General features: G+C 38.0%; 1 protein-coding gene across 1 annotated transcript in view; it reads right to left on the bottom strand.

Annotated features, from left to right (window-relative positions):
• Nucleotides 1-2,832: 2,832 nt before the first annotated feature.
• Nucleotides 2,833-25,356, bottom strand: part of LOC143035776 (glycosylated lysosomal membrane protein-like) — a 28,499-nt gene continuing 5,975 nt past the window's right edge. Inside the window, exons 4-7 of the mRNA XM_076202721.1 lie at nucleotides 23,564-23,676; nucleotides 17,567-17,708; nucleotides 15,941-16,224; nucleotides 2,833-13,674 (exon numbers count right to left, since the gene is read on the bottom strand). Of these exons, the coding sequence (XP_076058836.1) occupies nucleotides 13,509-13,674; nucleotides 15,941-16,224; nucleotides 17,567-17,708; nucleotides 23,564-23,676 (705 nt within the window). The 3' untranslated portion in view covers nucleotides 2,833-13,508. The remainder of the gene's footprint in view (nucleotides 13,675-15,940; nucleotides 16,225-17,566; nucleotides 17,709-23,563; nucleotides 23,677-25,356) is intronic.

The raw sequence follows: 25,356 nt of genomic DNA on the forward strand, positions 1-25,356 counted from the left end.
CCTGTATATTTAGACCTTGGTGCGGAGATCGTTTGAATATTCAGATGAGCTGATATTTAGAACACTTTTCAAAGTCCACCATACGTCCCCATGTGGAGTATACACAGACCAAGGTCTAAATATACAGGTCAGACCGTTTACATTCTTCTGCGCAGCTTCTGACGTCATTTGGCTGAGTCCATTTTCTCTTTGTGATACACTAAAGAAAACTGTGAAACGCCAAGGAAGACAGGAACTATAATATTTTATATATTATATATCATATATTCATATATATAGACAGGAACTATAATATTTTATATATATTTATATATATATTTTATATAATATTTGTCAGAATATAACTAATTGCGTGAAGCAGTGCGAGCGAAGGCGACGTCATTTTCGAACGACGGACCAGCTTCAACTGACAGCTATAGGACCCGCTAACCCCACTTTGAACAGCCAGGTGACGTTCACGGGCCCGCTGCGCCAACTCCCTCGAAATTCGGTCGGAAGTGGTTAGACCTTATATTCTTAGATCTTGACACAGACTATCTAGTCACCTTATGAAAAAAAGGACACAAGGAAATTGAAAATGCATACCTTCAGCTATGAAAAAATGTATCGTAATTCGATTCACCAACTGTGATGTACGGCTGCGAGGAAGTACAATTGAAGTGTAGAGGATAACAAGTCGAAAGAACGACCCAGAGGTTAACAGTAAATTCTGCACGAGATGAAACAACCCTTAACTGACATGAATTTGGTGTGATGCAGGATTCAACTTCGGCAAGCAATGTAGCGTATTTGATAGGAGTAATCGACGTATGGAAGTGAAGTATCCTACAGGTAACCAGTGTAAACTCTCCTAAGAGAATACCAGATAAGTTTTGAGAGAATCAGACAATACAGTGCAGTTATGAAGAGGCCCTTGTGTTGGTGTTCATACAAGGGTAACAAGGACATCACAGGCTAGTGAAATCCAGAAAACTCGTAGGCATATGATAAGATGTTCAGCTGAACATTCATAAACATTCTTACCAAATACCAACCCAACACAGCTAGAACAAGATGATATCCGGCGAGTCACACCGACAATTAAAACAATGAAATGCACGTACGTGTAACAAGTTTCTCTAAAATCCCAGAACGTGGGAAAGTATTCTTCCAATGGGCTACTCTGCCGCGTAATCCCGAAAAAATAGAAATGTTGATGTAATTTATTGTCAATATTCATATATTCTTAAAGAACTGTTTTAATGGACAATGTTGGCAACTTTCTTGTCTATATCAATGGTACCATAACATTGTGGGAAATATCAACTCCACGATGCCCATACGATATCTGGTCAGCATGTAAATGCGTTGTATAGGATGAGTACGATGTGTTGGTACTACGTATCAATCACGCTCTTGTCCCGCCCTAACATAACTTGTTTGCTGGGTTCAGTAGGCCTGCAGCCCTCTTTTGTTATTATAAATCAGCCAATCGTCAGGTGGGTTGCGCTCTCAATGAGAATGCCTTGTAAATATTGACTATTACGTCAGCAATAACCAGCGCTTCCATACTTGTGATAAATAGGGATGTCACTAACGTATATGAAATATATATTACATTATTTATGATGTCACTAATCCATGCGAGGAAATAACCCCCATTACGTCACGTGCTATTGCGCACAGGAAACCTATGCGGACAAAGGAATCATTCTGTACGCCAAGCCACACTTTTAATTGTTTATAAAGATATCCACATCTATTGGCTATTTTGATGGGATCCGACTTAATTTAACTTTTCAAAATGCCAGCCACTAAACACTGCTGCTATGGATTATGTCGCAGTGACTTGTTATGAGGATAGACCACATATGAAGGGTGTTACTTTGATCAGTTTTCCTAAGCCACATTTAGACTTAGAAAAATGTCAGCGAAGGGTTCGAGCGTGTAGAATGGAGGATTTTACCACCGACAACGTGAAAAAAATACGCATATACTGTATATGCAGCAAACACTTCGTAAGTGAATCTGGGCAGGTGAACGGTCCTCCAACGGACAAAACAACAATCGGTAATTTAGGTTAGGTTAGGTTATGTCCTTCTGCCCCCCCCTCCCCAATTTTCCAATTGGGGTTTTGACTGCTATGCAGATGAAGGTTTTGTCATGTTTTCAGACGACTGATGACCACCCACCTCCAATTCCTGCCCTCTCAAGCCTAGAGCTAATTAGTCCACCAAGCGCTGAAACGGAATATTATGTTGTCCAATTCAAATATGGTTTATTCATTCATAAATTCCAAAGGGCCTCCCCCATATAAATGGGGTAACGAAGTCAAAGCACACAACCATCAAAATCCTTTCATCATCACTCCTAAGCTGGCACCTTGTGGATGAAGGGTTATTCCTGTCTCCTTCTCATACTACTCAGGTCAAAGGCAACGTAATGAGACACAGCATGGACTGACAGCCAGAACTGGTTTTTCTCTTCTGTTTCATTATACAGTATAGCAACCTCACTCATCATTCAATCTTTCATCCTATGCACTCTCTCCTCCTTACTTGACACATTTCTCTTGCTTCCAAAATACCATTGATCCCATCCATCTACCTCCTTCTTTTAGTATTTTTCTGAAATGGTTACACTAGAAGACACATTTTAGTCTGGTTAATACTAAATTATTTTATGCAGCTGAAGGACAAATCAGGACAACTGAGGTCTCGATCAAGACCCCATTTTGTTCTGAATCTATTCCCTTGTACACAGTTCAGACAACAATACAGTCTTCTCTTAATGACCTATGGTCAACCCAGTGGCTGTGGCTAGATACTGGAGATCAGGTGTAGAAAATAAAAATGAACTTTAGTAAATATATTTTATTCGTAACAATATGATAATTATGGCAAATAACATGTCTAAAAAACAAACTTTAATTTGTATTAAGAAAGATAGCATACCAAATACTGTAATTCTTATGTCTACAATAGTTCACATACTAAGATTGTCTCGCTCAGCTTGCAGTTATACCGTATTGTCATCTCAAAACAAACAGTTGTACTCAATACCTATCAGGCATTTACATATCCACAACAGCACTGGAGGGCAAATTTACAAACAGTTTCTCTGAAACTGATATACACAGGTTTTGACTAAACAGTTACATTACACAAAGACAAAGATAGCTCAATAACATATTACTGACCAGAACACTGCAGTTCACTGCTGTGTTCTGAAGTACTGTGGCCCAGTTGCTACAGTTTGCCTCTTGGCAAAGACATCACCATGGCAATATTCAAAGAATTAAAAGAATGATAGAGTAGAAAGCAGGAAAATAAATATTGAACATAATGTAAAATAGGATGGAAAATAAAAAGATAAAAGAAAATAAATCTTTGGCACACAAATTTTGTTTTGCTGATGCTAAACAATTATTGTGTATTCAGCAGGAGTTGACTGATTTCAACAACAGTCTGGCATTAGCAGAACAAAATCTATAATGTTTCGTCATTCAGACTTACAGATGAGGTCTCTAAGGTTCAAAAGTCATGGTTTGGGCCAAGTACACATTATGTTTATAAGCTGTGATCCTGAGGCACAAATACACAACACAAATATCATGAACATTCTCAGTAGATTTTACTTTATATAACATAGTCTTGTAAAGAACCAATGATGGGTACCTGTCCGTGATGGTCCTGCAAAGTAGACAGCTGAGATAATCATTTCCTTACGGCCCATTTTCAAAACCCATCAATCTCATCATCTTCAGCTGGAAGTGCACTTTCTTTTTGCTGGACTAGGCCTATGGTCTATTTTTATCACCTTTAACTGTATTTCTTTTAATCAGTGACACAGTAGCAGTCCCACATTAACATGGACAACAATCCAAAGTTTCATCCCTGACAGATCTATGGTAGAACCAAAAGGATTATTACCAGCCAGTGTGAAGCTGGAGGTTTCTTGTTTAGTGAAATTTGAAGCAATAATTATTGTTATATAGTCTTCCAACAACTATTTTTGGGAATGCTAACCTTAAATTAGTAATTGCTGCCTTAAGCTCTAAAGACTGGCAACAGAGCCTCACTGTAGCTAGCAAATTTTTTAGCCTTCCCAATGATCTCTTTGGGAAGAAACTTTTGATGGTTGTCTATGTTGTATTCTGACATCAGCTAGGAAGATGATAAAGATGAAACTGCTGGTTGTCAACCCTCCTTTAGTATAAAAGTATATGAAAAATTTGTCAAAGCTGATACAGATCTTAGGCGCATTTCGACTGTCAACTCTCTCTCTCCAGATAGTATGGATATTAATAGGTTCTGAAGATGTGTGATGGGGAGATGGTTCTCTCTCACGTCCATCTCACAGAACTACCACTAGCAGGTACCTATCATTGATCCTGCCTGAAACTAAGTCTCAACAAACTAACACCACAAAAAAATAAAGATAAAACAAAATAAAAAATAAATCAAATAATAATAATAAAACACAATTAATCTACAATGCAAGAATACAGCTTTGGCAATTCTCTACAAATCTTAAAACTTCTGGACAATTGTAATCTCTCTCTCAAAAGATCAATGCCATGTAACATAATCTCTATACCAAAAAGCTTCTTGCCCCTCACAAGAGAGGTAGCATAATCTCAAGTGTTTATTTATATAAGAAGTTTAAATATCACAAAAAGGGAAAATCAGGATTCTGCTTACTATCTATATACTAAAGGCTTTTTCCCCCTTACAAGGGAGGTAGCCAAATCAAAAGGCAAGTACCCACTCCCATCCACCAACCTTTCTTCCTTCTCATTTTGGTTCCTCATGGATGATGGGTTGTCCCCTTATCCCATCTATTGCCCTGGGTCAGAAGCAATGCAGCAAGACACAGCATATCTACAGTAAGGCCGCCTCACTTAATTGGTGACCCTCCCTCTCTTTCCCCTCATGCAGAAAATGAGAAGGGGAGAAATCACTTCAGAATGCATCAAAATATCATTCACACATAACTACTCCCTATCCTCCCATCCCCTCCGTACCTTACATCACAGTATTGTCTATACACAACCATTCTCCACTCACCCCATCTCCTGCCTTCTCCCTTTCTTGCTCAACAAATATTCCCCTCTTGCTCAGCACCACTTTCATCCTATCCATCCATCTCATCCTTGGTTGTCCCCTCAAGTTCACTCCTTCTGCCTCTGCCTTCCACACCTCTTTTACTAATCTTTCTTAACTCATTCTTTCCATGTGTCCAAACCATCCCAATACTCTTTCATTGGCCCTATCTGCCATCTCCTTTTCCACCCAGGCTCTCCCCCTCACCACCTTGTTTCTCACTCTATCCAACCTTGTAACCCCTACCATACTTCTCGGACATTTCATCTCAGACACATTTAAACTTTTCCTCTCTGCCTTTCTTAAATTCCAGACCTCTGCCCTATACTGTGTCATCGGGACAATCACCCCTTCATACAATCTCCTCTTTGCATCCATTCCCAAATGCCTATTTCTTATGACACTTTTTAATCTCCCAAGGCATTTACTTGCTTCTCTCAGTCTACAATTTACTTCTACTGCCACTCCTCCCTTTCCTGCCACATGTGACCCCAAAGACCTAAAGCTAGCCACTTCCTCCAGTCTCTCTTCTTTAAGACTTACTTCCAACTCTCTGCCATCCTCTTCCTTTGTACATCTCATCACCTTACTTTCACTCACATTTACCTTCAACTTTCTCCTATTGCATACCTTCCCAAACTGTCACCAACTCCCTTAATACTTCCTCTGACCTTGCCACCAGCAGTGTTGTCCACAAACAACAACTGGCTCACCTCCCACTTTTCTCCATTTTCTTTAACCATCTCTAATCCCCTGCCCATTGCCTTTGCTTGTAACTCCCACACCACCCCATCCATGTACACATTGAACAGCCATGACATCTCTGTTGCTGTCGCACCTTTACCTCAAACCACTTGCTCTCTCCACTTTCATTTCTAACACAGGCTCTACTACTCTCGTAAAAACTCCTGACTGTCCTTAACAGCTTTCCCCCAATCCCATATATCTGGTTACATGATTTTTTTACAAGTAAAATTAGTCAAATAAATGCCGCACAACTTGTGACCAATTTCATCAACCAACAACACTTGCTTTGTGTATTATCTTCATCCTGTCAATGGAATGCTTGAACCTACTTATTCTGTTACAACACATTACTACCAGCTACTAAATGCTTACTGCTATCTTATACTTAACCTAATGCTTATTTAGTAATCTACAAAATGGCATGTTGTGAGGGGAAACAAGTCACAAGGCACATAATTAAAATCTCTTTTGTCTTTGATCACCTTTTAAAGAATATAAAAACAACCTTTAATCAATCACAGGTTTAACATTTTTTATCCAAAATGTAAAGCAGTAATCACAGTCTACTACTTTCTAGTAAATATCATATGCCTATTAATGAAGATTTAAATCTATTTTGATTGATATAGTACCTCCAAGTGTTTGTCCTCCAAGAGGGCATTAGAGACAATCACCTCTCTGCTGCCGATCTTTAAAATCCATCAAACTCGCCTCCATCGGGACACAAGATATTTATCAAGTTCAACAATATTTCATACAAAAAGAGCTGACATCTTGAGACTACTTCTCTCCTCCTACTATAGCCAGTGGCGGTTCTTCCTATGGGTGGTATGGGCAGTCGCCCAGGGCGGCACTTGGGAGGGGGCAGCATTGCCCCCTCCCAAATGCCGATCAAACCATGTAGTAGCAATAAATATTTCAATAAAAAGTTGTTTTGTGAAAGTTTTGGTCGTCTTAAACTTCTTATTTACATTGTGGAGGGGGAGAAGCCAAGCATTTGATGTGCATTGTGGAAGGGGGGCGCTGAAGGTGAGGTTTTCCCAGGGCACCATGTAGGCTAAGTCCGCCAATGACTATAACCCAGTGATATATATCAACAGTTCCATTTCAGCTGGCAGAAGAAGCTACAGAGCTGAGAAACAAATCATACAGAATAGACAAATACAATTTTGGGAAGAAAAAATTAATGTTTGGAGAAATTTGTTAAAGAAACAGACTTGGAAAAATTCATGAATAATTAGAAAATTGAAGAAATGGGAAATCTTTCTAAACCTCCACAACTTGGGTACAATTGAACATGTGTCAAAGATCAGTGGGAAGAAGAATTAATTTCATTAAAAAAAAAAAAAAAAAAAAAAAAAAAAAAAAAATAAGAGAGCTAAAACAGCCAAAGATGTGGCCTGGAATAATAATGATTGTCATCTTGAATTTTACATACATACATACACCAAGGGCTTTTTCCCCCTTACAAGGGAGGTAGCCAGGTAGTCTTGAGTTTTACGGACTGAAAACCAGTAGTCCCATAGTGCTCCTCCTTTAGATTTCCCTGGGAAGAACAATTGGACTTGTTTGTATTGTATAAATGTTTCTATGTCAGTGACTAGGAGTAGCAAGAAAAGAGGAACAATTGCCAGCCCCCCTAAAGTGAAAATATGGAGAAAATTCAGTTGAAGTCAACTGAGGGATCTTGGACCTAAAAACCAAGAGGCATCACCTTGGGGCTTTACCTCCAAGTGAGGATGTTTATGGGTTTTGAATAACGGTAGCAGGGAGATCTTTCTCTGACATAAATCTTGCAGGCCCTCTAGCAGGTACATGTCATTGTTCTCTGTGGCATACAAAATATGAGGATGGAAAGAAATAAGAGAACTAGAAATAACATGGGAATCTGTAGAGGAAGAAAAGAACTTTGAACAGAATATTAGTAATAAATGAAAATTTGAAATTTAACTGTTCTACAAGCTTGTCAACATCAAACTGAAACACAGAAGAAATCTCTAAGCTAACAATAAAAGGAGAGGCTAAGATTGTGAACAAAACTTTCTAATCAGTTTTCACTTTGGAAAATGACTTTGTAGGAGAGAATACAGTGAAATGTAATGATGGATTGAAAAATATAACTGTGGAAGTAAAGGAAACATGCCAACTACTGGAAACATTGAAAATGAATGCAGTAATTAGAACATCACTGAACTGGCCTAATAGGCATCAAGGAAGCCACTATACAAGACAAATTACATGGTGACTTGCATACCATACAATCACCCATTTCAATCAATACAAAGTTTCTACCCTGAATGATGTATGGGCCAATCTGGTGATTGGGGCCATTAATCTCCTGCAGGAGAAGTCTGAAGCTATGGATCAATTGACTGATAAAAATATTACACAACTTTTCCTACGTAACCCATAAAAACTACATATATATACATACATATACCAAGTGCTTTTTCTCCCTTACGAGGGAGGTAGCCAAAGTGAAAGGCATTAATCCACTCCCACCCATTTCATCCCCACATACTCCACTCCCATTCACCATCCTTCCCTCCCTCCTTTCTTAGCTCCTCCTGGATGATGGGTCATCCCTGTGGTAGGGGAGAAAGAATATGGCTACCGAATGTTCCCACTTGAGTCGTAAAAGGCAACAAGAACAGGACGGGGATAGGGCTAGGCATCCTACTCTCTGTAGCCCCAAAAGGAACATTCCTAAAAAAAAAGCTACATAAAAACTGAAAAAAAAAGTTTTTACATCTATGGCAGTTATATATACTCATAGCAGTGTATGTAAATTATATAAACTTTGAATAACACAGTACAGAGCTTATCACACTACAAAGAACAAGTAGAATATAAATTTATGTCTTGGTTATTATATCATAACCATATGAATAAGACTAACGAAGAAGAGTTAAAAGTATGGAATGAAAGAATATCAAAAGCACTTGGGAGGAATCTTAAGAAGGTGGAATGTTTACAGGACATAAACAAGATATAGTTTATGCAGACAATATAAATGACTTAAATGCAAGTTGGTCCATTGGAGACATAGAGACACCCTCATAACTGGGTATATACAAAGACACAAACACATCATATCTAAGGTGTAGTTCCCCTGGCAAGATCATGTTAGGCCAATCTGTTTTCTCATTTTCTATGGCACTGTACTCCAATAACAATTTGAGCAACTCTATTATACCACAATGAAGAGGAGGGAAAAAAATGCAAGCAAGCAACAATGCAAAAACTACTAAAACTGCCCAGTTTCATGGATAAGTGAACTCTGTGCCTAACGAGAACTGAAATGCAGCTGGCAAAATAAATGCAGACAAGAATGACAGTACCAGAAGTTTTTCTTGGAGTCATTTACCTAATCCTTGATTTCAATGTTTTTAGTATGTGTATGGAAATGATATCAAATAATCATGTCACTGAGCAGAACAAATATGACTGATATCATGTTTATGAATATTTGGTCATGATACAGAGCGATACTATATTTATCAAAAGTACATTGAAAAGTATTTGCAGTGTTCACCAAAGGTGCAAGCCATAGAAATGAATAGGTAAAAAAATAGCCTGTTCTCGTGACCATATACATGTATCACCTGGTAACTCAATAGAAATGAGTACACCAAGAAGGTACGCTGATGTTCATTGAACTCCCTTTGAGGATGGACTAATGTTACTTGTTCCATTACCATACCCTCTATCATGATTTGTTCAGTTATTGGCACTACAGTTTTTGAATCAATACACTATGTAGGCTCCTATAAACCTCAGTGCTGAAGAAAAGGCTTTCATTTTGATCTAGAAAAGTGGTAACATGTTAAAAGAAATAGCTAGCATCCGTTGTTTTGTTGCCACAAGACACAACCTTCCTCTCAGCATACCACCAGTTGCTAGAAGGCTATGGAAGATTTCTAAGGGTACTGATAACCTCCTAAGACATGAATTATTGAAAGATCCAAAAATCACCACTGGATATTTGAAGAAAAGGTGCCCAAAACTACTGGAAGGAATCAGGACAAATATACAGCATTAGCTGCAGAAACAGCTGGCCAGCTTACATTCCAGTTTACAGACTAAACTTCCTTTTGCATGTATATATATTAACTATACTGCAGAAAAGAGATGGATGGGGGCTGTTCAGTGATAAAATTAACTTCCTATGCATAAAAACATAGCCAGGAAGGGTCACGTGTTCCAGGAAGTCTGACTGCAACTCATCCCATTACACAACAAAAATGTGAACCGTCCTTCCTTCCTGATAGTGAATTTCTTCACATCCTTTAGACATGTGCTCTTTCTCAATTTGTTTCCATCCTTAACCAAGAAATCTCTCATGTCAGTGTAATTTATCCCCCTTTGGTGGATTCCCTGTGGTGGGGGAAAAGAATACTGCCACCAAGTATTCCCAAGTAACCTGAATACTGTAATAATATCACCCCTTGAAGTCCTCCCATCCTTAAAGGAAGTTTAGTCTATAAACTGGAATGTAAGCTGGTCAATGTAATTTATCCCCTTTAGTAACCTGAATACTGTAATCATATCACCTCTTTCTCTTCAATCTTTCAAAGTTGGCAGACCCAGTGCTTTTAGTCTTTCCTCATATAGTCTACTTGCCAGGCTAGGGACCACCTTGGTTGCTGCTCCTTTATATTTTCTCAGCCTTCACTGTGTGGGGACCATACCATTGATGCATATTCCAGTCTTGGATGGATCAGAGTTTCAATGAGTTTTTTCATTATGTCTTCATCCATATAGTGAAAGGCCATTTTAATCTTCTGCAGCAGTCTATATGTCTCTCCTACAATTCTGCTATTGTCTGTCAGGTGACAGGTTGTCTTTTATCAACGCTTCCAAATAGTGTGTGTGTGTGTGTATGTAGGCTTGCATTTTCTATCAGTGTGACAATGAAAGCTGAATGATATGTGCCAGTGCTTGAAAATCATGTGCTGCATTTTCATGATGTGCATGGGAATGATATATTTATGCAGGATGGTGCACCAGACCATAAACATGAGGGAGAGAAATATGTATATATATATATATATATATATATATATATATATATATATATATATATATATATATATATATATATATATAAAACAATCAGGTCTGGCCATCATGCATTTTTGAACGTGGGTCCATCTGAGCATTATTTTCACGTGTTATCCTCTCGCTCACGGGGACCCATGTGCTAAGCTGCATGATGCCCAGGCCTAATTGTTTGAATTACATTGTTGCTAATAGTAACTTGTTCCATTTCATATATATATATATATATATATATATATATATATATATATATATATATATATATATATATATATATATATACACACACACACACACACACACAAGCATATATAAATGATAAAGAAACAAGAAAAAAAAAGAGACCACAGTATTAGCTTCTTAGCTGGCTAGGCAACTCTCATGAGTTAAATCCTATTGAGAATTGCTGGAATCATTTGAAAAATTACCTAGTAACTTGTGATATGTCATCTCTTCTGCTTTTCATCCACAAGATACAAAAAATATGAAGAATGGACAAGGATACAAAATACTTAAGAAAAAAAAAAAATTTAACTCTATGCCTAGACACCTGAAAATAGTCATAGAGTTAATGGAAAACATGACTAAATACTAAAAAGTGGTACATTTTGTTCGCTCTTACCAGTGATGGGAGAAGGCACTATACATTTTCCATTGACTTCTAAAGCTTACACTGTGTACCTTTCTTAGTTTTATGAATTCATAATAAACAATCAGAATAAACCACAAATATCACAGAGTACAACTAGGTAAATACATATGCTACAATACTGTACTTAAAAATGGTTCTCTATTCATAAAACCTTTAGAATTTCTGTAATTTACATTTTTAATGAATAACTCTATTGACACTAATCTAGTCCTATAGAAAGGAGAGGTTAACACTCATTATATCTGACATTATACTTCAATTCAGCATACAAAACAATATTACTGAACACAAGAGAAAAGAATTCATCTTCCTGAGTAGTCACATCACATTATATGAATTCATTTATCATGTATTGGCTGTAAACTCAGGATCAACAATCTTGAAAAAAAATCCTATTTTGGCATCTTATTATATACAGATTGTTCTCATTTTATGTGAGTTTGAATTATGGGGGATGGGGGGGGGGGTGTCCAAATAATCTTAATCTATTACCCCAGGTCCCAGATAAACAACAGCCACTAGATTGGCCCATAAGTCACTCATGGAAGAAATAATTTGTTGTAGTCTAGGTATGGCTTGGGTGGGGCTGTATAAGATGACGTGTTCCTTGTCTTATATGTGATGTTTGCATCTGTGGCAGTTTGATTTTCTAGTTATACTTGTTTTGATGACCATTCATGATGTGCTAAATTGGACGTTGGTGATGAATGGGTTTTTGGATGGATGTGGGATGGATGTATGCTTACATTTGGCCACCCCCTTATAAAGAGGAAAAGGTCCTCCAGTCTGTAAATTAATTATCTGATGTTTGGAAGCTCGCTGGCTGAGTGGGTTAGGGCGTTGTTACTTGCGGCGAAGGTCGAAGTGAGGGTGGTTCAAATCCTGCCACCAGCGGAATTGAATCAAGGGCATGGTTCATTAAATTCCACGCTACAAAGCCCTCTGTGAGGGGCACCGTCCTAGTCTCCCGATAGGGGGGGAGTGTGTGACGTTAAACCATATCATCATCATCATGTGGCAAAACAGTTCTCTGTAAGGGGCACCATCCTAGCCTCCTGATAGGGGGGAACTGGTGACATTAAACTCTTCCTTACTCAAAAGATATTCTCCCTCATGATTTGATGGTATTAATTTGTGTGTGAGAAACACTATTAATGGTGAATCAATCTGCTGACCTAGTTTTCTCTTCCAGTATACCCACAGCTCTTAGTTGGGGAAATTGTCTATTTAGGGGTCATCCTATACCACCCCACCCTTGCCCTTCCCCGGCAACAACATAATATTTCCTGATTAACTTGTGGACCAATCTGGTATGTGTTACCAGTTATTTGGGAGCTATGGGTCTCCTACAAAAGAAACCTGGGGTAATGGGTTGATTAGTGGTCTGTATACATTTGGGTTAAGCTTAGGATCATGGTATACACCTTTAGTAATTGCCATTACCTTGAAAGGAGAAAATAATTATGCAACTTCTAAGTTGTACATATATACCTAGAAACCATCCCTCATATAAAATGAGAACCTACTGTCCAGAGAGGAAGCTACAAATATTATTGAAAGTTTCTTTTACCATTAGGTAAACCTAAGACAGTAAACTCTACACATCCTAGCCAAATTTCTTAATCCAACTGAAACAAAAAAATCTTGGCTATAAAGAGAGTTGTGGCTAAAACAAGATAACAATGTTGAAGAAGAAAATATACTGGAACTGTTTTTAACATCTACTGTAATTTTGTGTAATTACTTTATCAAAACTTAGTGGGCAGAGGTGGGGGTCACACTCTGTGGGGCTAGCCTAGAGTACTGAATACTCTGGCACCAACACTACTTGTACTGATGAATATTGGTATATCTGTGCATGCATGATATTATAGCACAGATTTTTTTTACGATTGATGTGGTTCACTCGTATACCCTGTCTAAGTTTTCTTTGTGAAACCATACTGGAGCTATACATTTTGATTTTAGTTGAGCAGGAGTTCATTGTCCCTTCTCAACCTCTTAACAAGAAAGAAGACTCCACCTGCTAGGAAGAGAACAAGTGGAATACCCACCCCAAAACCAATGACCATGATGACCAGCAGAGAGAACCCTTCCAACGGTGGTGCTCCATAACCAAGGGCCACAGTCCTGTAAACAAATAAGACACCAATACAAGGGCATTAGTATACAAAATGTGGCAGGTAATGGAGTGGGAGGGGGGGTAAACTGTAGACACAAGTAAATGTCTTAAGGGGATTGAAAAGCATCGTGAGAAATAGACATCTGGGAATGGATACAAAGAGAAGATTATTTGAAAGGGTAATTGTCCATACAAGACTACAAGGGGTGGAGACTTGGACTTTAAGAGGCAAAATGGAGAAGTTTAAATGTATTTACCTAATTGTATTTTACAGGAAGGGGAACTACACTCGTGGTGTCCCACCTCTTTATCTCGCCATATTTAATTTGCTCTTAAATTCTTGTATTGTTTTTGCACACATTATTGTTTTATCTACTATGTTCCATACATCCACCACTCTGTGTGGAAAGCTGTTTTGACCATGTCTCTTCTATAACTGTCCTTTTTTGAGTTCCTTTTCATGTCCTCTTGTGTTTCTCTTATCCCAGTTTAGTAAATCGTCTCTATCAAGGACTTCTACACCTTTCATAATTCTGTAGATGGTAAACAAGTCACCTCTTTCTCTTCTTTGTTCCTAAGTTGGTAGTTCTAGTTTTGACAATCTTTCTTCATATGACATTATTGATAGTGTTGGGGCCATCTTTGTAGTTGTTCTCTGGATTCTCTCAATTTTCTTTATATTCTTTTTAGTACTGGGTGACCATAGTGTCACTGCATACTCCAATTTAGGCCTTATCAGTGTGACTAATATTTTCTTTATCCTTCTTCATTTCAGTAAGTAAAAGCCACTTTCATTGCACTTAGCAAGTTATAGGTTTCACCGACAATTTTGTTTATATGTTTGTCAGGGGACATATCTTTTATGATGATCACTCCAAGGTCTTTTCCAGATCCCACTTTCATTACTACTTTTTCACTAATTTTATATTGTCCTGATATCCTTTTTTTTTTACTTTTTCCAAATTCCATTATGCTACATTTCTGACTCCATTCCCAAACCATGTTCAGATCTCTCTGTAGTGAGTCACAGTTCATTTCAGTATTGTAGGGGTTACAAGGTTGGACAGAGTGAGAAATGAGGTGAAGAGGAGAGCAGAGGCAGAAAGGGAGCTAGCAGATAGAATTGTTGGAAGATTACTGGGATGGTTTGGGCACATGGAAAGAATGAGTGATGAAAACTTAGCAAAAAGAAAGCAGAGGTGGATGGAGTGAACTTGAGGGGATGACCAAGGATGAGATAGATACATACATATACCAAGGCTTTTTCCCCCTTACAAGGGAGGTAGCCAAAAAGGAAAAGGCATAAAATCATTCCCACCCATTCCATCCCTGAATACACTCCACACCCCTCCACCCTCCCTCTTATCTGAGCACCTCCTGGATGACGGGTCATCCCTGCACCTTGTCCACTGCCCTGGGTCAGAAGCAGTGTTGCAAGACACAGCACATCCACAGCAAAGCCGCTTCATTAAATCGGCGTCCCCCCATGCAGAAAAGGAGAAGACGGGGATAAATTCCTTCGGGTTGCGTCAAATTTTGCTCACACATACTACCTCACCCCCTATCCTCCCGCACATTCCATCTCATGCATCACAACATCATCCATATACAACCATTCTCCATTCACCCGTCTTCTGTCCTCTCCCGTCCTTCCTCAACAGACATTCCCCTCTTCCCCAAAGCCCCCTTCACCCCATCCATCCACCTCATCCTAGGATAGATGGATAGAGTAAAAGGGGCTTTGACAAAGCAAGAGGGGAATGTTTGTTGAGTAGGGAAGGGAGAGGACACGAGATAGGGTGAGTGGAGAATAGCTGTGTGTGGGTGATGTTTTATGTAGCCTGAAGGGACTTCTCTCCACCATCTCTATTCTCCACATGAGGGGACAAGGAGGGAAGGTCCCTGTGTAAGTAAAGCGGCCTTGCTGTGGGTCCACTGTGTCTTGCTGCATTGCCTCTGACTCAGGCAGTGGGCTGGAGACAGGGATGACCTTTCATCCATGAGGAGCTAAGATAAGGAAACAAAAGGTGGTGGAATGGATAGGAGTGGGCTGCCTTGACTAGTTACCTTCCTTATAAGGTGGAAGCACTTGTTATATAGATAGAAAAAATAGGTTCTGAGTTCTTTAAGTTTTTTGTTTGTTTTGGATGTGACATTTTTTGTGTGAAACCCAGGTCAGGAAGTTTTGTTTTGGGGTAGACATTGATCATTCTGGATTTCATGCCATTATGCTTTTATATTCCCATGCAGTTGACAAGTAAGCCTTTCACTTACCATGTGGCATAGTTGTACTTTGAGTAATATCCGTCTTTTGGCCGTCCAATCACCAATTTGGTGGCTGCAACTCTTGCCATGGACAACTCATTCCCAAACATGCCATAAGCAAGAGAGTTACTCAGATATTCATCCGTTTTGTTGAGAATAGTCATGCCACCATCTACTTTGACATTTGTGGCATCGTTGATGTCCCGCTTTGGGGTGAGGTAGCTGACGGGTCGCCACTGCATGTAGCCCCCTTTACTGGACTTTCTTGCCAATGGGGTCGTAATCTCATCTAGCTGAAAGGAATCAGGAAACGCAGGAACTGGTAATTAGAAATGCTAATAAAATGTAATGGGCACATGTCAACATGTTACTACTTCTTGATAACTATCTTTATGTTACCCACCCTCAAACTGAATCAGTGCCCTAGTTTTGCTGACTGAAAACACCCAGTAACTTCGGAATGATGTCTGTATTATATCAAGCTGGGACTGTTCCTATGTCATTGGCACCACTACAAAGTCCATTAGCACCCTACAGATTATATTCTAACCCACCAACCTGGCCAACATATGAATATGCTTTTTCTCTTTTTAAACATTACATATTGTATCATGTCTCTTTCAGTATATATCTCTACCATCTCTTTTCTAAGATACCTTTCTGCCACCCAATGGCTTATCTCTTGCTTGATCATTTAAATCCTCAACATTAAATTCATATTTCTCTCAAAATTCTACACACTCATTCATATCAGTCTAAAAGACTTCCCTCTCCTCTTCACTTTCCTATCAGGTTCTTATATACTCACAAAAGTCTATATTTCCCATCCCAATTTAATCTTTGCTCATAATATTCTCAATAGCATTTCTCTCCACTCTATCACTTACTTATTTCATTACTTGGTGGTCCTCACCCACCATGTCATCCCCAAACTCACCTTTTCCTTTCAGTTTTGTTGCAAGGTTAACACATCCATCATTCTGCTCATAAACATACCACCAATCTCTTCCCTCTCTGATCAATACTACATCCACATACATTTAATGACCCAATTACTAGAGTTCTGGTTGGAGTTCTCCTACCAGTCCCTACTGATGGCTTGATTTTTTGTTCAAGAAAATCACACTGGGAGATCCCTAGTCCCCTCATTACATCCCATAAAGCTACCTTCTAAGATGCATGGGACATGCTGGCCAGCGTTCTTCATCCCCTTCACCACAGGGGCATAAGAGAAGGAAGTGGAATCATATTAGTGATAAAGTGATCAAAGGGACAGCATGAAATATGGATAACTGCAGCAAAAAAGCATCTCGTCATGTCTTTACAAGTATATTTTTTTCTAACATGGACAAATAGTATGTGCATCTGGTCCATAGGGGCACATCAAAAAGAGTCTCTAAGTATAACTACATGTCACCATGCAGTCAATACCCCAGTAAAAGGCTTGTAAATTATCAAAACTATACATACATATCTTTTTTCCCCCTTACAAGGGAGGTAGCCAAAAAGAAAAAGGCATAAAATCATTCCCACCCATTCCATCCCTAAATACTAAAACTAACCTATAAAAACTCAAAACTAAAAAAATATAAATATGATGTAACAAATTGGGGAAGATTAAATTGCAATGCTCACATTAAAGACGCCAGGTGTGTTCTCGTCATCCAAGCTTTTCCTGGTCATGTATTCTATACTGCTGTCAGTAGTCAAATTCTCGGTGCTGAACAATTGAAAAGCAAATGCATAGCGAGGATTTTCAAACACTGGATGAGGTGGCCTGATGGATAAAGCATATTAGAAATTATTGGAATAACAATTAAAAATAAGTATAAACACATGAAAGGTAAATGAATTGTTCCACATATGACAATTGAGAAAGTTCTGAGCATTGTTGAAACCAGAAGATGATGTACACTAGCCTCCTGTATCTTGTTCACAATTAACAGAAAATGCTTTCATGGGCAAAAGTAGAGCCTGTGTTAGAATTAGAAATGGAGAGAGTGAATGGTTTGAGGTAATGGTGGGACTTTGCCAGGGATGTGTTATGTCACCATGGCTGTTCAATTTTGACATGAATGGGGTGGTGTAAGAGGTAAATGCAGGGGTAATGGGCCAGGGATTGAAAATGGTTAAAGTGGAGAAAAATGGGAGATAATCCAGTTGTTGTTTGTTGACAACACTGAACTTGTAGCAGGATCAGAAGAGGGGTTAACTTCTTCACTCCGGGGCACATCGCACGTCTGGCAGCATTAGCTGCCCAACGTGCGATGTTGCGTCATAATAATCGCACTATAAAAAATAAAGTCAGTGCTTAATCGTTCGTTCTCTTTCACCCGTGAATTTTGATAACCATAGAAAATATGATGAAGTCAGTTTAGAGAGAATGGAGGTTACGTAGGTACGACTACAATAAATATAATCAAGACGCCGACGTCGGCATCATTGCGTACCCACTTGCTCCTCATGACGCCTTCGTAGGCGTCACCGTATGGAAGTGGTTAAGGAAGTTAGTGACAGAGTTTAAGAAAGTGTATGGAAGAAGGAAGTTGATCATAAATGTGGGTAAAAATAAGGTAATGAGATGTGCAAGGGGAGAGGATGCAGCAAATTGGAAGTGAGTATTAAGGGAGAGAGACTGGAGGAAGTGGATAGCTTTAAATACTTTGGGGTGAATGAGGCGGGATGGGGAAGAGTGGAGGTGGAGGTTGAATGTAGATTCAGAGAAGCAAGTAAATGCCTTAGGGGATTAAAATGTATAATGAGAAATAGACATTTGAGAATGGATGCTAAGAAGAGACTGTATGAAGGGCTGAAATAATTTCAGTATCACTGCGCTGCGAGTGGTTACTCCAACACTCATGGGCGGAGAGTTGGGTGTATTTACCTAGTTGTACCTAGTTGTATTTTACGGGAAGGGGAGCTATGCTCGTGGGGTCCCGTCTTCATATCTCATTTTATCTAAACTATTTTTAAATTCATGTATTGTTTTTGCACACACCACTTTCTCATCTAACTTGTTCCAACTGTCTATTACTCTGTGAGGAAAGCTGTTCTTTTTCAAATCTCTTCTATAGCTGTCTTTTTTTATTTTCTTTCCGTGTCCTCTTGTATTTCTGTCATCCCATTTTATCAGATTCTCTCTTTCAGTAATTTCTATGCCTTTCATGATTCTGTAAATAGCTATCAAATCTCCTCTCTCTCTTCTTTGCTCTAGTGTCTGTAGTTTAAGTTTTTGTAGTCTCTCTTCATATGATAGTTTTGAGAGTGTTGGTGCCAGTTTTGTGATTGCTCTTTGTATTCTTTCAAGTTTTTTTATACATTTTTTTGTACTTGGTGACCATATCGTTGCTGCATATTCCAATCTTGGTCTTATCAGGGTGATTAGGATTTTCCTCACCATTTCTTCATCCAGGTATGTAAATGCCACTTTGATTGTTCTTATTAAATTATAAGTTTCTCCAAAAATCTTATTTATATGTTTCTCAGGTGACATATTATTCATAACAATGACTCCCAGGTCCTTCTCATTTTCTACTTTTTTTATTCCTTCTTCTCCCAAATTATATGATCCTGTTATTCTGTTTTTGCTTTTTCCAAATTCCATTATACTACACTTTTTAGTATTGAACTCCATCTCCCACTTCCTACTCCATTCTTGTACTTTATTTAGATCTCTCTGTAGTGATTCACAATCTTCTTCAGTTTTCACTCTTTTCAGTAGTTTTGCATCATCTGCAAAGAAGCTCATATAGCTTTCAATTCCTTCATCCATATCATTAATATATATAGCAAACATTATTGGGGCCAGAACTGTTCCCTGCGGGACACCGCTTATTACTTCATTCCATTTTGAGTGCTGATCTCTTATCACTACTCTCATTTTTCTTTCTTGCAAAAAGTCTTCCATCCAATTTAGCAATTTACCTTGTATTCCTCCTTCATATTCTAATTTCTTAAGCAACTTCTTATGTGGTACTTTGTCAAAAGCTTTTTTTAGGTCTAGAAATGCACAATCAGCCCATCCATCTCTTTCTTGTATTATATCTATTAGCCTTGAATAGAAACATATTAAATTGGTGACGCATGACCGTCCTTGTCTGAATCCAAATTGCCTTGGATTTAGTACGTTGTTTTTTTCCAAGTATTTTACCCATCTACTTTTGATAATTCTTTCACAAATTTTTGCTATTGTACTTGTTAGAGAGACTGGTCTATAGTTGGTAGGTTCTTCTTTATTTCCTCCTTTATATATAGGTACTATATTTGCTTTTTTCCAATCTTCTGGAACTTTTCCTTCTTTTAAGGAACTGCTTATTATGCTATGTATTTTGTCTGCCAGTTCATTCCTGCATTCTTTCAGAATCCAGTTTGCTATTTCATCTGGCCCATGCGATTTTCTGACATCAAAATTACCCAAGTGTGTCAATATTTCATTCTTTGTTACTTCTATTTCTTCCATAGGGGGGACTTTTTCTTTCCACTCAATCTCTTCAGGTTGTATATTTTCCCTTGTAAACACTGATTTAAAATGTTTGTTCATAATTTCTGCCATTTCCATTTCCTCAGTGTATTCAACTCCTCCTTGTCTCAATTTCTCCAAGTCTTGTTTGTTTTTCAGTTTATTGTTTACAAATCTGTAGAATAGTTTTGGTTGATCTTTACACTTTTCTATAACATCTTTTTCATATTTTCTTTTTTCCTCTCTGCACTTTTGTACATATTCATTTCTATAACCAGTATATATTTTCCATTTTTCAGGTCTTCTGTCTTTTTTCCATCTGGTCCAGGCTTTGTCTCTTTTGTCTTTTAACTCCCTACAACTTTTGTTGTACCAGCATTTTACATATTCTTTTTCTTGTTTTTGTCTTGGGACATACTTTTCCACTCCTTTTTTGTAAATTTTTGTCAAAATATTCCATTTCTCTTCCACTGATGTTTCTTCTTTGTATATTTCTTCCCAGTTTTCTTGTTGGAAGAATTCTCTTATTTTATCAAAGTTTGTTTTTTCATACATCATTCTTCCTTTTCTATATTGTTCATTTCTTTTCATATATTTTTCTTCATTAAGTTCCAGTTCAATCAATATGTGGTCACTTTTACCTATTGGTGTTTTATATTCAATCTTGTCCACTATTCTAGGTTCAGATGTAATTATTAAGTCTAGCCTCGATGGTTCTTCTTCATTTCTATACCTAGTGTTCTCTTGTATCCATTGTGTCATTGAATGGTCAGTAATCATCTCAAGTAGAGCATTTCCCCATGAGTCATCACCACTCTTTACTGTCATTTCTTCCCAGCAGATTTCTTTGCAATTAAAGTCGCCCATCATAACTATTCTTCCTCCGTCTTCCATTATTTTAGTTAATGCTATCTTTGTGTCCTCTAACATACTTTTATATTCACTCTCCTCCCATGAGGCTGTTTTCGGAGGCACATAATTGATCACAAATTTTCTGCTCTTCTTATCTCTGTCTTCCACTTCTATCATAATCATCTCTACTGTATTCTTTCCATATATGACACCTTTCACGTTTATATCCTTCTTAGTCAGGAACATAACTCCACCCCCTTGCTTTTTCTCTCTGTTTCTAATCCAATAATTGTATGCATCATGTCCTACACTGTTGGGTGGTAGTGGGCCTTTTAATTTTGTTTCTACAATTCCCATTATGTCCGGTTCTTTTTCTTTCAAATAATCATTCAGCTCATTCAATCCTGTTATTAATCCATCTATATTTGTGTAAGACACTCTTGTATTTCTGCCACTTCCATTGTGTTCTCTGTTTCCCTTATGTTTTTCTTTTGTATGTCGAACTTCCTTAGTTTCATGTTCACTACTCTCCAATAGAATCTCTCTTTCTCTGACTCCGTTCTGTTCTCGTTTTTTGCCTTAGCTTCCAGTCTTTTCTGCTTTTCTTCCTCTCTTTCCTCTTTATTCATTTCTCTTTTTATCCATATCTTTTTGTATTGTTCACTTGTTGCTAGTTTCCCTGTTTTGGATAAGATATTCTCTGCCGTTGTTTGTGACTTGAATTTAATCTTAATTGGTCTGGTCTTGTCTGTGCTATACTTTCCGAGTCTAAATTTCTCTTCGATTTGTTTCATAATTTCTGGTTCATCTTCCTGAACTGATTCTAGTAATTGGCTTACTTTTTCATTTTCCTCTTTGATTCTTGTGGTTCTATCTGTGTTGTGTTTCTCTTCCATTCCTAATATAATTATACATTTCTTCTTGTCTGCTAAATCCCTTACTATATTCTCCTTTTGTCTCATCACTTTAATAACTGAGTCTTCAGTATGTTCTTTCAATTGCTGTTTGACTATGTCAGTGAATGAAATCTTATTTCCTTCTTGGGTTTTCTTCCAATTTTTACTTTCTTTAGCTATCGTTTCTCTGTTTTCTTTACTATTCTTCTTCAATTCCTCATTCTCCACCTTTACCTCTCTTAACTGTCTTTTTAGGTCTTCTATTTCATCAGTTAAGTTTTTATTCGCCTTTTCCAGTTCTTCCAATCTTTCAACCCTTTGTAAAATGGTGTTCATATGACCTAACCTACTCTCCAAGTCCTCGATCACCTTATCAACCTTCTTCTCTAGTTTTGTCAGTCGGGGGGGGTTTGTGTCCCCCCCACTCTCTTTAAATCCCTTGAAAATATTCTCATCACTTTCTGCTATATTGCTCCTATCTATACCTCTAATCTTCACATTCCTATTAGACATGTCGTCATCATCCAACTCGTCTTGGGGTCGTTTGTCTACCTTTCGGCGGCCCGTCAGGGCCATTTCCTCCACCTCCTCATTACCTTCCATTTCCCCAGCAATCCCTCCCCCTCTCCTCTTTCCTTACTTTCCCACTACCCCACGAGCAATTTCCCCCCACCCTGCAAATACAAAAAGGCACTTCTCTTTGCGTTGGGATCCACAATCTTCACTTTTCTTCAGAACGTTCTTCAAGCCGTCCGTTCGTTGAAAGTGTGCGTGTGTGTGTGTGTGTAAGGTCATAGCATTACCCATAGAATGGTCATATATGAGCTCTGAGCTCTCTTCTGGGAAGGAAATAGCTGTTGATCACAAGTCCAACACATGATCCAAGGCCATGGTGAATCACACACACATATATATGAAAAATTTTCATTTCCTACATGAGTAGAGATTTCTCTCTACCATAGAAAAATGTGATTCAATACCTCAGTATATATAGTAATAATAATAATTGTTGCTTTGAGTTTCAGTGCTTGGAAACCTAAAGTCCAACAGTAATTGGCAATGGTCATCATGCCCTCCCATTGAAATCTCTAGGGATAAAAGAATGTATTAACATGGATCTGTCTCTATGCCACGAGCTTATAGGAGAAAGAAAAGTAAGAGGAGGAGGAGGAGGAGAGCAGTCTCCTGTTGTCAGCTTTCTTTGTTTGAAAAGATAGGAGGTTGATAAATCCTAAGCCCAAGCTGAAGAGTGATGCTGTGGGTGTTGAGGAGTTTGGAAGACGGGGGATAGGGAGACTATTCTTTCTGATGTTTGTCTTGCAGCACCACCACATGCACCTGTCATTAGTTCCACCTAGACTGATGTTATATATTCTCTAATCCTTCATACATTTCAAGTCTTTAAGCCATGTGTAATATACTTACGGAAACTCGGTCCAAGTAAGATCATCTAAAACAAAATCCAGCTGTGCAGACTCAAAAGTTCGAAGAAGGTGTGGAAGAATGGAGCTACGGCCATCTACACCATAAGCTGTCAACTGTAAATAAAGACAATATATAAGATAAACAAACCTGGTCACATAAACTACAGACAAATGCACAAAAGAAAAAGTGAGAGAGAGAGAGAGAGAGAGAGAGAGGGAGTGATGGAGGGAGAGGGAAAGTTAGAGAGAGATGGAGAGAGAGAGAGAAGGGTAAGGATGGGTTACTGGTGTTCAGTTGGCTGCAAAGCATAATGACTTGGACTACCACACTGTTTGCAAAACAATAATTTGGCACCTTACAACAGAATAATGTAGGTTTGTTTTTCATTGGAGAATGTATTCCCAAAGTTTGTTAGTGAAGTTCATGAATATGCTGTATAAATGTGTGTGTGTGTGTGTGTATGTATATATATATATATATATATATATATATATATATATATATATATATATATATATATACACACACACACACATAGTTTTATATATGTATATAGTTATAAGTACACATATATGAGGCATCTGGAATAGAGAGGGGAATATACTGGCATCATGCATAAGCCATTTTGCCTCTTAACACTAAACATTAAAAACTATATTTTTGTACTGAGGAGGTGTGGCATTTGTCCCTTTCTATTCTAGATGCCTCATATATATATATATATATATATATATATATATATATATATATATATATATATTTACACACTTTAAACCCACTATCAAAGAAATAATATTAGAAGTACAGAAGATCTGTATATTCTGACTACTATCTGTAGTCCTCTTCAGCAGAAGAGGACTACAGATAGTAGTTGAAATATACAGATGTCCTGTACTTCTGATATTATTTCTCTGATAGTGGGTTTAATGTGTACATTTACAAATGTGTTATAACATTAGTTTCCCATATATATATATATATTATATATATATATATATTCGTATAGTAAACTCAAGATGAATTGAAGCTCATTAAACTGAAATTTAGGTAAACTGACCCCTTTGTGCCAACCAAATTTCCCTCAGTATACCAACCACACATCTGATTTATATGACGAGTTTGAAAGCTAACCAAACATGCCAGTGAAGCTGTGTGCAAATGTGCAACCAAACAGCTCAGTGTATTTACCTACCTAGTTGTATTTACCTAGCTGTATTTTGCGGGAAGGGGAGCTACGCTCGTGGTGTCCTGCCTTTGTATCTCGCAGTGTCTAGTTTGCTCTCAAACACTATTCTTTTGTCCACTTTGTTCCAAGTGTCTACCAGTTTAGCTAACCTCTCCTCATATGACAAGTTTGCAAGTGCAGGTGCCATTTTTGTGGCTGCTCTCTGGATTCTTTCTACATACATATGTATGTATGGATTCTTTCTATTTTCTTTATATTATTTTTGGTACTGGGTGACCACAATGTCACCGCATATTCTAGTCTAGGCCTTATCAGTGTGACTGATACTTTTTTAATAATTTCTTCGTCCAAATATATAAATGCCACTTTTATTGATCTTAGCAAGTTGTAGGATTCTCTAACAATTTTGTTTATCTGTTTATCATAGGACAAGTCGTTTGAGATAATTACATCCAAATCTTTTTCAGATCTCTCCTTCTTTACCTCCTTGGTTCCAATTTTATATTGTCCTGATATTCGATTTTTACTTTTTCCAAACCATTATGCTACACTTGTTAATACTGAAATCCACTTGCCATTTCTGACTCCAGTTCCATACCTTATTCAG

Source organism: Oratosquilla oratoria, chromosome 19, assembly GCF_046742065.1.
Source record: "Oratosquilla oratoria isolate Oo_2021 chromosome 19, ASM4674206v1, whole genome shotgun sequence".
NCBI classification, from domain to species: Eukaryota; Metazoa; Arthropoda; class Malacostraca; order Stomatopoda; family Squillidae; genus Oratosquilla; species Oratosquilla oratoria.